General features: G+C 37.0%; 1 protein-coding gene across 2 annotated transcripts in view; it reads left to right on the top strand.

Moving 5' to 3' along the window:
* The first annotated feature begins 400 nt into the window (after positions 1-400).
* Positions 401-13544, top strand: part of CYTH1 (cytohesin 1) — a 190766-nt gene continuing 177622 nt past the window's right edge. Inside the window, exon 1 of one of the 2 annotated variants that reach the window (XM_031965577.1) lies at positions 401-669. In XM_031965577.1, coding sequence (XP_031821437.1) covers positions 651-669 — 19 coding nt within the window. In that variant the 5' untranslated portion in view covers positions 401-650. The remainder of the gene's footprint in view (positions 670-13544) is intronic. The other variant, XR_004233774.1, reaches the window with a different exon arrangement.

Here is a 13544-nt window from a genome sequence, read left to right as displayed (position 1 = left end):
CAGAATTAGCTCTTCGGGGAAGCCGGAATAAACCTAACCTTTAAGCCTGACGTCAAGAGACATCACAGCGCCGGCGCTCATCACCTCCAGCTCCGAGAAACCTGGGTCGGATACAGACAGGGAACCCTCGGCATCCTTGTATCCCTCTTGCGAAACACTGATCCCAACAGGAAACCCCTCCCCCCCCCCCCAAAAAAAATGTTTTTTTTATAGAGTGGCAAGCAGCAAAGGAGCACCGGGGAGGCGGGGCCACTTGGGAGGCTGGCGCGCGCCCTCCCCCTCCCGCCCGGCAGTTCGCGCGCGCGTTCTCACCCCCCCTCGGCACCTTCTCGCGTTCCTCCGCCCGCGGGACGGCCCTCAGAGAGGAAGGCCCCGCGCCGGCGAGAGAGGGGAAGGGCGGGGTTGGAGGAGGAGACGGGAAGGCAGAGGGCGCGCGTGCTCGCGTGCCATCCGTCTTCGGGAGCGAGCGAGCGAGCAGGCAGGCAGGCTGGCGGGCGGGCGCCTTGGAGGAGGGGCGGGGTCCAGAAGCCAGAGCCCGGGCCGCCGCTGCCGGCGGGACGCGAGCTGTAGCCGGGACCTAGCCGGCTCTTCTTGGGATCCGGACCCCTCCTCCCCTCCCCCGCACCCCCCGTTTCTGCCGAAGCGTCAACATGGAGGAAGAAGACTTCGGTGAGTGCCACCTGTGCCCCCCCCACCCCCGCACTCTCCGGCCTCAGCTGCCCCTGTCAGCCTTGGGATTGAGTTTATTGATTGGGGGCGGGGGGGGGAGGGGAGTCACACCTCGAGGTGCTGCGGCCGCGGGTCGAAGAACGCCCTCCTTCCTTCGTCTCCTTGTCTGGGGCTTCTCCCGGACTCTGGGGGCTCGTTCCCGCCTGCGGCCCCGGCCGTCCCTGCCTCGGTCCGGAGGGCTCTGGACTCCCCGCCTCGAGCCGCCTCCGGGGCCGGCGCCGGCGCCCTTTCCGGGAGAATGTGCCTGAGCCCGAGCTCCGGCGGAGCGGAGAAGCGGCGGGGGACGGAGCGGAGAAGCGGCGGGGCACGGAGCTGATCCGCAGGGCTGCCCTGGGAGTGGGAGGGCGAGCTCAGGCGGAACGGAGGACTTTCCTCTCGGCTCCTAGGCAGGCGAAGCAGCTTGTTGCCCCAGGAATAAAAGCTTCCAATGGTCGGGGCTCGGTCTCCTTTTTTGGCTGGGGCGTTAGAGAGGGCAGCTGTCATTTTTGATAGAAAACTGGATTATCAGCACTACGGTTGGCTTTACCTAGCTAAATATGCAAACATCAGCGCTGCTTATTCTGAACTCTCTTTCCTTGTCAGTTTCCGGTGTGTGTGTGTGTGTGTGTAGTCCCAAAAACAGTCTTTCATATTTGGCACAACAGTTCACTTGGCAGTTGTCACTAAGATTTGCCGGGGCCAGGATTTATTATTGCAGGAACATTGCGTGAGCTATTATGGATTTCAGCGGTTCGTTTTGCATTAGAAAATGAATGACTTTTTTTTTTTTTTTTTTTTTTTTTTTAGGTAAGTAAGTATGTGGCAATATATTTACAGGAAGAGAAACTTTCCTGTTCCTATTCTTATGTTAGGAAAAGTTTGATCATTGCAGTCCACAGATAACCTTTGTATTTAACTTAATTCTTAACCTCATTTTTGTCTGACCTTTACCTACAGTTCTGGATAGTAGCTAAATGAGTAGAAAAAGAGAAGCGGCCAGAGCGGGTAGTTAATCCTAAAACTGGGAAATCATGACTCACTTTTGGGGTTTCTAGAATAGTTTGAGATTTAAAGGGTTACAAAAAATTTCTTGAAATGTTGTAGTCACACTTTGAACGGTAAAATTAGAGGAAGTATGACAGTTGGAAACCTACATAATGAATTTGTGTAAGAAGTTTGTGTGTGAGGCAGCCCGATATAGTGGATAGAATCAAGAATCAGATGTTGTCTCTGATACATATTGGCTTTGTGGTTCTGGGTAAATCACTTAGCCTCTTGGCAATTTTCAAAAGCTAAGTGGAAAAGAAGGTGCTGACCAGAGGGAATTTTCCTTATTGAAGAGTTCCCTATGCTAGTGAAACAAACCATAGGTCATTTCTCTATCCCTTCAAGAGAAATACTTAGCACTTTTAGAAAATTTAATGATCAATTTCACCTTTCTAGAATACAGTTGATATCCAGGCTGTAAATTAAAAAAAAAAAAATCAATAAATAAGGGGAAGGAAATTTATTAAGTGGCTACTATGTGCAAAGTCTTGTAAAGCTCTGAACATACAAATAGAAAAACAAGGCAGTCCCTGCTTTTAATAAGTTTGCATTTTAAAATCAGGAGAAGACTCATAGGAGTTTTAAAATCAAATGAAAAGATCCAGTCTTCCGTAGGGGCTAGTAGCAAAGCAAATGGTAATCCATCTCTAATGCCATTGATAAAACCATATATTTTTTTCTAATATTGAATCATTTGACAGTGCCAAGAACTTTGATAGCAAGAACTTTATTTTGGGGAGTCTTCTTTGCTGTGGAGGCAATTAATTGCCAGGTAGAATCTACACTAGTGCTGCTTTCCTGGAAAATGGCAGCAGTGGCCAGGCTGGAAGCAAGGCAGTGCCATTCTCAGGATTTTTGGTTTACTTGGACATCCCTGGCTGTTGGTTGTAGGTGGTAGTAAAGAGAATGGGTTCCTTCTCTGTAAGGGTTGCTATCCTGAGGGGATTTCACTAAGGCCTATGCACTTTTTGCTCTGGAAACCCCCTTAACTATTGTTTACAGGCTATTTGCATACATTGTTCTAAGTGACTAGATTATCTAGTTTCTAAAACCCTCAGCAGATTAGAAATTGTGAAAAGGCCTCCTACAGGAAGGCACTTTGACATCAGGAAGAAGCGACATCCAATAACATCAAATGAAGAGGCAAAAAACACTGTTAAAAAAAAAAAAAGCTGACAACTTAAAAAGAAGTGTGTGGGGGGGGAGGCATTTCTTGTAGAGATACAAATGTCTCAATAGGTTCATGTCAGGGTACAGTGACAACTTTGAGATAATACAGTAGACCCGGCACAAGAAAGATGCCACCTAATCAATTTTACAAGAGGAAATTGAAACCCCTAGAATTTAAATGACTTGCCTGGGGCCATAGGGATAGATAAATAATAAATCTAAACTTTTCTGTGTGCCAGGCACTGATTGCTACGCATTGAGAATACACATAAAAACTCCTGGGAGGCCTTAACCTCATGAAGCTTACATTCTAAAAGAGGAATTCAACACTTAAGGGTGTTCTGGAAAGGTGAATGTTGGGGAAAGAATGCTTAGAAATGGTGTGAAGCAGCTGTAAGAATTGGCAATATTAGGGAGGCCTGGCTCTGCCATTTCCAGTCCAAAGATCATTTGAGGGATTTGGATAAGCTTAATTAATTGAAATATGAAGAGAGTGCTATAGATATAGCTTACAAAGCATTTGATTTTCAGCAAAACATTTGATAAAAGTCTCATGCTTTTTTTTTGGAGAAAATATTGAGATGTGAAGTGGTAATCATAAAATAAGATCGATTCAGAAGTAGTTAAATGACCAGACTCAAAGAGTCATGGTTCAGTGTTTCATGGTAACTGAAGGTCTCTAGGGGAGTGCCTTAGGAATTTGCAGTAGATCTTTGTCCTGCCTGTCCCAGGCGTTATTACTCTGGGTTTTCAGCTTCTCAGTGTCCTAGGCAGCTAGGACTTAAATTATCTTAAAATTATAATATTATAAAGATAATTATATATATATATAATTATAAAATTATAAAAAGGGGTCAGTCTGCATTGGTAAAGGGAATTTATTTGAGTGTTCCTTGTACTAAGAAAAGTCATAGATATAGTGCTTATCCATCTCTGTATATGTAGGGGAAATGATTTTATGTAGCCTATGACTTAAATGTGCAGTAATGAAGTATATTTTAATGGGATTTTGTTGTATTTGTACTTGGAAATAAGTTATTAGTTAAGAAGTGGGCATATGAATTTCCATTTAGGTATGTAAAAATTTATCTTAACACCTATTTGCAGTCTTTCAAATGAAAAAGTTCTTCCATTTATGAGCCAAAAAAAGAACTTCAATCAACCAACCAACAAAGTACCTACTTTGTTCTAGGATTTGGGGATACTAAAACAAAAAAGGAAATAGCTCTTTTTCTCAAGGAGTTAAGTTTTTATATGGTGATATAAACAAAGTAAATTTTTTGGGGAGGAAGGTTTGAAATACACCAGGAAAGGTGCTATTTGAGCTGAATCCAGGGTGGGCCAGTGTCACGACAAGAGTGCATTCCAGGAAACCTGTGCAGAGGCAAGAAAATGAGACATGGATTGCCTGGTCTTTGGAGCTCTTCCCAGCTCCTCCCGATTATTTCGGGCTTTACTCACTTTCAGCATTTTCCACCTCACTTCAAATTCTGTTGCATTGCTGTACTTACTCTCTCTTAACTTCTTTCCTCCTGTGCTGACTCTTTTGGTGTCCTGGGGATTGGTTCTAGAAACTGTACATTGGTGTTATATTACCAAGACTTCTGGCCTTTTAACAAGCATGCTAAGATTGTGTTAGGAAGGAATAAAGCTAGAAATTTGTTTCTCTCACTTAGAAAGGATTTCCCTAACAAAAAGTTGTGGAAAAGAAGATATAAAGATGTTGAGATAGTTCCATTAATATTCCCCATGAAAAAAAGTTTACAGGTATCTGAGGATGATAGAAAGGAGGGGGATATGGCATAGTTTGAGAAGATTTCAAATTTTCTTTAGTTTCCAGATCTTCCAAAACATTCTCTCATATGACAGTAAAATTTGTAACTTTAAACTTCATATATTAAGAGAAAAAAAATTAACTCTCCAGACTACCCCTAAGAACAAGCTGAAATGCCTAGGGTGAATTGGAAAGTGGTCTCCAGGTCAAGAAAAAGAAAGCATGGATAAAATACTTGAAAAAAAAAAAGTGCCTAGAGGTCTTTTGGAATTTCCACCCTGCTTCATTCATCTGCAGTTAGTTTCATTTTTCAAGCACCAAAATTAATGACAAGCATTCTTATTATTATTATTTGCTTTAAAGTTTATTTGCTAGTATTGCAGTATTATTGTTTTGTTCTACTTTTTAATGGTAAATGTATATTGAGAGGTAGCATATTTAGTGGAAAGATCACTGAGTTTAATGGCAGAGAATTTGAGTCCAAATACTTCTGCCCTTAAGTTTTTTGGTTGTTAATTTCCTTATCTGAAAAAAATTATGGCTTTTCTTTAGCTACCTGTTTTTGTCTTTATTTTCTCCAACAGAGAGAAACTATTTAGTTGTTATTGTTGTTGTTGTTTTGTCTCTGAACAAAATTAGAATCTTAAACTGACTTTAATAGGTAGTGCTAGATAGTATCCTTAATGTCTTTTTGTTCTGATAACAGGGTATAGTGGAACTTCGGTTAAGTCTCATTCTTTCTGGGATTTAGGTCCCTTCTCATTCTTCATCTATGATCCTGTGATTATTGTTTATGAGAAATGCTAAAGAAATATTTAATCTAAAGGAATCTAAGGGATTTTGTAAATAGCTTAGAAATCTAATCACTTTTTCAGGCTAACTTCATATGAGTCTTTCAACATAATTTTTGTAAGCTGGACACTTCCTATAAAATCTTTTCAAGAGCACATAACTTCGAAATATATTGTAGAGAAAGAGAATAATTCTTAAAATTCCATCATCCCATTACATAAAATTTCAAAAGAAAAGCTAAAATCTTTCTTAGCTACAGTCTTTCTGTAGGATCTTTGTACAAAACCTAATGACTATGCATGACTGAATTTTAAACCCCTTTTTTCAAAAGAGGTTTTCCTCTCATGATTAGGAACAGAGTCTAACTAAATAATAGTGATTCAATCAGTGTGTGCTTACATGTTTTAATACTTTACATTTACACTAAGTTACTTTAGTAACCAGATAGATATAAATAGGAATATAGACATGTATGAATTGCATCAATTGGTGAAAACATATCTTTTGTGATATTGTTTAGAAATTTGAGTGTATCTACTTGTTTTAAATTGGGATGAGTTGGTGGATGCTTCCTCTTTTAGGGTAATGAAAGTAAAGTTTTAAAGTAAAAGTCCCTGGTGTCTACAATGTTCATTAGAGACAATGCATGTGCTTCTTTGTTTCTTTTTTTCAGAGATTGCTTTATCCAGAGTGCTGTCAGGCAACATAATTGAAATCTATTGTCTTTCAAATTTACATATATAATGTGTGTGAGAATATATATTTCCTATCTTAAATGAAAAAGAGGATTTTTTTTTTTTTTTTTTTTTTTTGCTGAGGCAATTTGGGTTAAGTGACTTGCCCATGGTCACATAGCTAGAAAGTGTGTCTGAGGTTAGATTTGAATTCAGGTTCACCTGACTTCAGAGCTGGCACTCTTATCTATTGTGTCATCTTACTGCCCTAGGGGCTTTTCTAAGTCTAACTTCTCCATTTGTGTGTTTGATTCACTTATGTCCCTTTCATGACTTACTTTACTATTTGGCTCTTCAATGATTAGCAGTGTTTGGCGCATAGTGGTGTTTAATAAATGCTTTATTCACTCTTTTCTACCTCATGGAGCATCTTTCTCTATCAAGAAAATTGTTCTTGATCTTTATATTGATCGTAATTCATAAGTGTTTCACAGGTGTTTTTCTTTACAGTGTTATAGTCATTACATTCTTTGTTCTTGTTCTACTCATTTCACTTTGCTTCAATTCATCTAAGTTTTATGCTTTTCTGGATCCATCCCCTTTGGTAATTTTTGCAGCAATATTCTGTGACATTTGTAAACCATAATTCATTCAGTTATTTCAAATTAATGGGTACCTCCTAAGTTTCCAGTTCTTTGCTATAACAAAAAGCACTTAACTATGGATATTTTTGGCATATATGAGTCTTTTCTCATCTTTTAACTCTTGGAATATAAACTTAGTTGTGGCATCTCTGGATCACTTTTTGGTTTAGCATTATTAATCTAAAATGCTTTCTAGAATGGTGAGCTTGATTCATAGACTCACTAATTATGTGCCTGTTCTACATACCCGCTTACAGTTGTTACTTTTTTTTTTTTGTCACCTTTACTTATCTGAAGGGTATATGGTGGAATCTCAGAGTTCTTTTGATTTCTTCTTTTTTCTTCCCCCACTTACTATTTTGCTTAATGATTTTAGCATTCCCTGTAGATTATTATTTCTATGCAGATAATTCTTAGATCTATTTATCAATATGTCTCATAGACATGTTTAACTCAGCATGTCTAAAGCTTAATTAATTTCTCTCCAAAATTCTTTTCTTTTCTGAACTTCTTCATAATTGTCAGGAACCATTATCCTTCCAGTTCTTCAGGCTCACAACCTAAGTGTTATTTTCAGCTACTAATTCTCATTCATCCACTTATCCAATTTGTTACCAACTGCTGTCCTATCTTCTTAGTTACCTTTCTTTTCTGTTTTTCTACCCTTCTCTAGTATATATCCCTTTATCTGGCATATCTGCCACCTTTATCTTTTTATAATGTAGACTATTACCATAGCCTCCATGCCTCAAGTTTCTACCCACTCTAATCCATCTTCCTCCATGTTGCTGCCAATAGTGATCTTCCTAATGGTCAAGCCTGACCATATCAATCTCTTCTTTATTAAATTCCAATGACTCCCTATTATCTCCAGGATCAAATATAAAATCCTCTCCCTTTGAGGTAACTTATAATGTATCTGATATCTATCTATCTATAGCTTATATGTACATTATTACTATGTTGTCTTCCTAATAGGCTGAGCTATTTGAGAGCAAGGACTGTTTTTGTCTTTCTTCACATGCTTGGCACTCAGTACAGTATCTGGCACAAACCTTAACAAAGTTTAATAAATGTTTATAGACTTGACTTGCATTTCCCTTATTAGTGATTTGGAACTTTTTTTCCCATGTGGTTGTTGACAGTTTGAGTTTGTCCTCTTTAAAAGAAACTTCTGTCCTTTGACCATAAATATATTAGGGAATGACTGTTGTTATATATTTAAATTCAGTTTCCTGTATAGCTTGTATATCAGGTTGTTATCAGAGAAATTAACTCCAAACCTTTTTTCCCCCCTTCTGTTTATTTCTTTCCTAATTTGATTACATAAGATTGAAAAGCTTTTGCACAAAATTGACCATTTTATCTCTTCTTGTCCTCTCATTCCCTTATTTGATGAAATTGTTTGACAACATTGATCTGTTGGTAGCAGGAAGTGTTAGGGTATTCTCACCTTCTTTTTCCATTGAAGGATCCATCTGTTCTGCCTTCATTAGAATACTTAGTGCTATAACAAACTTTCACTGGATTTAAGGGAAGACTAATTTTATTATCTTTTACCTAATTCAGGAAGATCCATCTTCTGAAATCAGAAACTTTTGAAGTTTTTGGTTATCTTTTTCTTCAATCCCTGGGCTGGATGAAAGGACTTAATGAAATTTCTCTTTGGATTTTTTTGATTGTTGTTTAGTCAGATATTCTTTTTAGATCCCACTAGAATAAAAGTAGTAGATTTGGCTTCTTGTAATATTTTTACAATGCTATCTTAACCAAAAATCAACCAATAATCTATGTCTAACCTCCCACTCCGAGGCTACTGATTGCCAGGGCCATACATACCAATCTGCCGCCTAAGAAAAGATCTACACACCTGTAAGACACAACCTCCTGCCTCAGAGGCCAAGCCCCTTTTTATCTCCTGGGTCCACCTTACCAGCTGAAATGGCATACCTGGCAATTCTCAGAAGGAAAGTCTCTAACAAACCTATACCCATATTTTTATATATTCTCTTTAACTAGTTAAATTGTATACTCTTTGTAAGCAGGACAAATACTGTTTTACTTTAGTGTTTGTAGCTTTAGTATCTTGCATAGTGATTAGCATATAATAGATGCTTGACAAATGCTTATTAACTAACTTAATACGAATATACAGGCCCCCATCTCTTTTTTTCTTAGCTAATATTCCCATTTGTACAACCCTAGTCTAGTCTAAGCCCCAGTTGCCTCTTATCTGGACCATTCTAATCACCTTCCAACTAGCTGCTCTACTTCTGGTTTTGTGCTTTTCAGTCCACATTTTGATAAAGTTGTAAACTATTCTACTCCTTGATCAGAAGACTTCAGCATTTTCCCCATTTACTCTAATACAAATTTTTATAATTTTATGAGTTCCAGTTACATTATATGATTGGAGCAAAATGGCATAATTTTAACTTGAACCACAGCTTTCTCAGCAAGATCTGGGAACCTGGGCCAACTTACTGCTGCTGAAATAATTGTAGGCAGGTGGTAGGTCCCTGCTTAGAATATTATGGGGTGTAAACATTATGTTGTAGAGATGTTCTTGTCAGCCATTTGCCTAAAGTTTCAGAGGTAACTTACCAGGATAACTCTACTAAGTAAGTCTTGTTGGCAGTTTAAAATTGTCTTTTGATTTCTGAACTTCCAAGCCATCAATAGAATACTAAAGCTCTTATATGAATATTCCTTCTAATATTCTTAGTCTTAGTCTAGTTATTCTAATAGTCTTAACTTTGTGTTTATTAACCTCTCTTTGCTTAAAACAACCGCCAATTTGCATCATGCTTGATTTGATGCTATTGCTTAAAAGACCCATTTACTTTCTCAAACTTCTTTTGAAGGGAGGGTGGAAAAAAAGAATTTTAAAAAACTGTTCTTGCCATTCAGGTTCCATAATTCCCCACAATTTCTTTTAGTTCGTGAAAATAGAATCCGCAAATCCAAGCTTAAAAAAAAAATCTACCCTTCCTCAATCCCTGTTCTGACTTATTGATAGATAATGGAGGGAGTGAGAGTCGTCTGGCGCAGGATCAGTTCATGTAAATCTTTCCAGGACTTTCTATAATCAATTTGCTCATCATTTTTTTTTAATAGAACAATAATATTCCATTATTTTCATGTGCCAGAGCTTGTTCAGCCATTCCCCAATTGATGAGCATCCACTCCTTTTCCAATTCTTTATTATCACAAAAAGAGCTGCTACAAACATTTTTGCACATTTGGGTCCTTTTCCCTCCTTTATGATTTTCTTAGGGTACAGACCCAGTAATGGCACTGCTGGGTCAAAGGGTATACAGAGTTTTTTTTTTTTTAATTTAATATTTTTTTATCATAGCTTTTTATTTACAAGATATATGCATGGGTAATTGTTCAGCATTGACAATTGCAAAACTTTTTATTCCCATTTTTCTCCTCCTTCTCCCCATCCCCTCCTCCAGAGTTGGTTGACCAAATCATGTTAAATATGTTAAAGTTAAGTTAAATACAATACATGTATACATATCCATACAGTTATTTTGCTTACAAAAAGAATTGGACTTTGAAATAGTTATACAGAGTTTTTTATAGTCCTTTGGGCATAGTTCCAGATTGTTCTCCAGTATGGTTGGATCATTTCACAATTCCACCAATAATGCATTAATATTCCAGGTTTTCCACATCCCCTTCAGCATTTATCATTATCTTTTACTGTCGTTTTAGCCAATCTGAGAGATTGTGAGCTGATACCTTAGAGTTGTTTTAATTTGCATTTCTCTAATAGCAATTTAGAGCATTTTTCCATATAATTATAATTAGCTTTAATTTCATCATCTAAGAATTGTCTGTTCATATCCTTTGACCATTTATCAATTGCGGAATGACATATATTTTTATAGATTTGACACAGTTCTTTATATATTTTAAAAATGAAACCTTATCAGAAACCATGGCTGTAAAGATTTTTTTTCCCTTTTATTCTTGTTTCTGTTGATTTTGTTTGTGCAAAAGCTTTTTAATTTAATGTAATCAAAGTTGTCCATTTTGCCTTTCATAATGCTCTCTAGTTCTTCTTTGGTCATAAATTTCTCCCTTTTCCAAAGAGCAGATGGTAAATTATCCCTTGTTGTTCTGATTTATTATGCCCACATCATGTATTCAATTTTGACCTTATTTTGGTAAGGGGAATGAGATGTAGGTCTGTGCCGATTTTTGGAGATATTATTTTCCAGTCATCCCAGTAATTTTTGTCAAATAGTGAGTTCTTATTCCAGAAGCTAGAGTTTGGGGATTTATCAAATACTAGATTGCTATAGGCCTTGATTATTGTGCTGTGTGTGTCTAATCTATTCCTCTGATCCATGACTCTTATTTCTTAGCCAGTACCAAATGGTTTTGATGACTGCTGCTTTAAAATATAGTTTTAGATTTGGTACTGCTAAGCTACCATCCTTTGTATTTTTTTTTTTCCATTAGTTCCCTTGATATTCTTGATCTAAAGATCCCAACTGTTGGGGTACTGTTCAACAGATAATAGAAGTTATCTGGCAGAAAGTAGATATAATCTAACATCATATACCACATTTCCAAGAAAAGCTCAAAATAGGCACGTCATGTAGACATAAAAGGTGCATCACAAAAAAAATAAAGAAAGAAGTAAGGAAGAAATTTTTTGTTATAATCTATGGTTAGGGGGAAAATTCATGACAAAACAAGATAGAAAGGATTGCAGAAGATAAAAAGGACCTTTTATCTTTTTTTTTTTTTTTAGATAAAATAAGAAGGTTTTGTAAAAACAAAACCTGTTAGGCTAAAATTTGAAGAAAAGCCAGTCAGTGGGGAAAAAAAATCTTTTCACCAGTTTCTCTGATAAAAGTCTTATTTCTAAGATAAATAGGGAACTGAGTGAAGTTTATAAAAATAAGAGGAGTTCCTCAAATGATAATCAAAAAATAGGAATAGGCAGTTTTCAGAGGAAAAACCCTGAACTATCACTTCTCATATGGAAAAAATACTCAAAATTACTAATAGAAAAATTTAAATTAAAAAACAACTTTGGATACATTTTATATCCACCAGTTTGGAAAAACTGACAAAAAAAGGAAATGAACAAATGCTGGAAGGACCATGGGAAAGCAGATTTTTCAATGCTCTTTTGGCAGAGGTGTGAATTGGTCCAATCATTTTAGAAAGGAATTGTGAACTATTAAGACCAAACTATTTAATTGTGCATGCCATTTATTTCCAGTTACATGCAAAATAATCATTAACATTTGTTTTGTTAAAAATTTAAGTTCCCTGATGTTAAGTGAAACAAGTAGAATCAAGAGAACATTATTGTACACAGCAACAATATTATGTGAAGATCAACTGTGATGGATTTGGCTCTTCAACAATGAGATGATTCAAGGCAAGTCCAGTAGACTTGTGATGGAAAGAGCTATCTGCATGCAGAGAGAACTGTGGAGACTAAATATGGATCAAAGGATAGTATTTTCACCTTTGTTGTTGTTTGTGTTTTTTTTCCTTTCTCAAGTTTTCCCTCCCCTTTTGATTTGATTTTTCTTGTGCAGCATGATGAATATGGAAATATGTTTAGAAAAATTTCACATACTTAATTTATATTGGATTGCTAACTTTCTGGGGGAGAGGGAGGGAAAAGATTTGGAACACAAGGTTTTGTAAAGGTGAATGCTGAAAACTGTCTTTGCATGTATTTAGAAAAACAAAAAGCTATTAAAAAAAGGATTTTCAGAACTGAAAAAAAATTAAGTTCTTAATTCTTTCCTACCTCCTCTTTTCTTCCCCTCCTCCCACATTGAGAAGGCAAAAAATTTGGTATAGGTAATACATGTACAGTAATGCAAAACATATATATTAGTCATATGTAAAAGAAAACACTCATATTCCCCCCACCAAAAAAATACAACACACCACCAAGAAAAATAATGGGAAAAAATTATGCTTTGATTTGCACTCAGATTCCATCAGTTGTTTTTCTGGAGGTGGATAGCATTTTTCATGAGTTTTTTGGAATTTAGATCTTTGTATTGCTGAGAATAGCTAAATCATTCATAGTTGATCATTATATAGTATTGTTACTGTGTACAGTGTTGTCCTGTTCTGCTCACTTCACTTTTTATCAGTTTGTATGAATCTTTCCAGGTTTTCTTGAAAGCATGCTGTTCATTATTTCTTATAGCATAGTAGTATTCCATTATAACCATATACCACAACTTGTTCAGCCATTCCTGAATTGATGGGCATTATGCATGTCTTTTGAGCCAGCAATACTACTACTAGGTTTATACCTATAAAAAATCAAAGAAAGAGGAAAAGGACCCACATGATACAAAAAATTATAATAGCTCTTTTTTTGTAGTGGCAGTGAATTGAATACTAAAGTGGAACACATTAGTTAGGAATGTGATGGAATGCTATTACTATAAGAAATGATGAGAACTGGATTGTTTCAGAGAAACCTGGAAAGATTTGTATAAATTAATGAAGAGTGAAGTGAATGAAGTCAAGAGAGTAATTTATGGAAAAGTAGCAATAGCGTAAAGACAAGCAACTTTGAAAGACTTGAAAGCTCTAATAAGTGAAAAATGTTCAGCCACAGCTCTAGAGGACATTAAGTTGAAGTATATTGTTGTTTGGCCTCCTTTCTGGGAAGGTGATGCAAGTGAATTAGATTTGAGAGGGAGGGCTGTGCAAGATCACCAGCTTCACTTT

Source organism: Sarcophilus harrisii, chromosome 4, assembly GCF_902635505.1.
Source record: "Sarcophilus harrisii chromosome 4, mSarHar1.11, whole genome shotgun sequence".
Classification (NCBI taxonomy): domain Eukaryota; kingdom Metazoa; phylum Chordata; class Mammalia; order Dasyuromorphia; family Dasyuridae; genus Sarcophilus; species Sarcophilus harrisii.
Note: the sequence above shows the minus strand (reverse complement) of the source record. Positions and strands in the feature narration are given on the sequence as shown.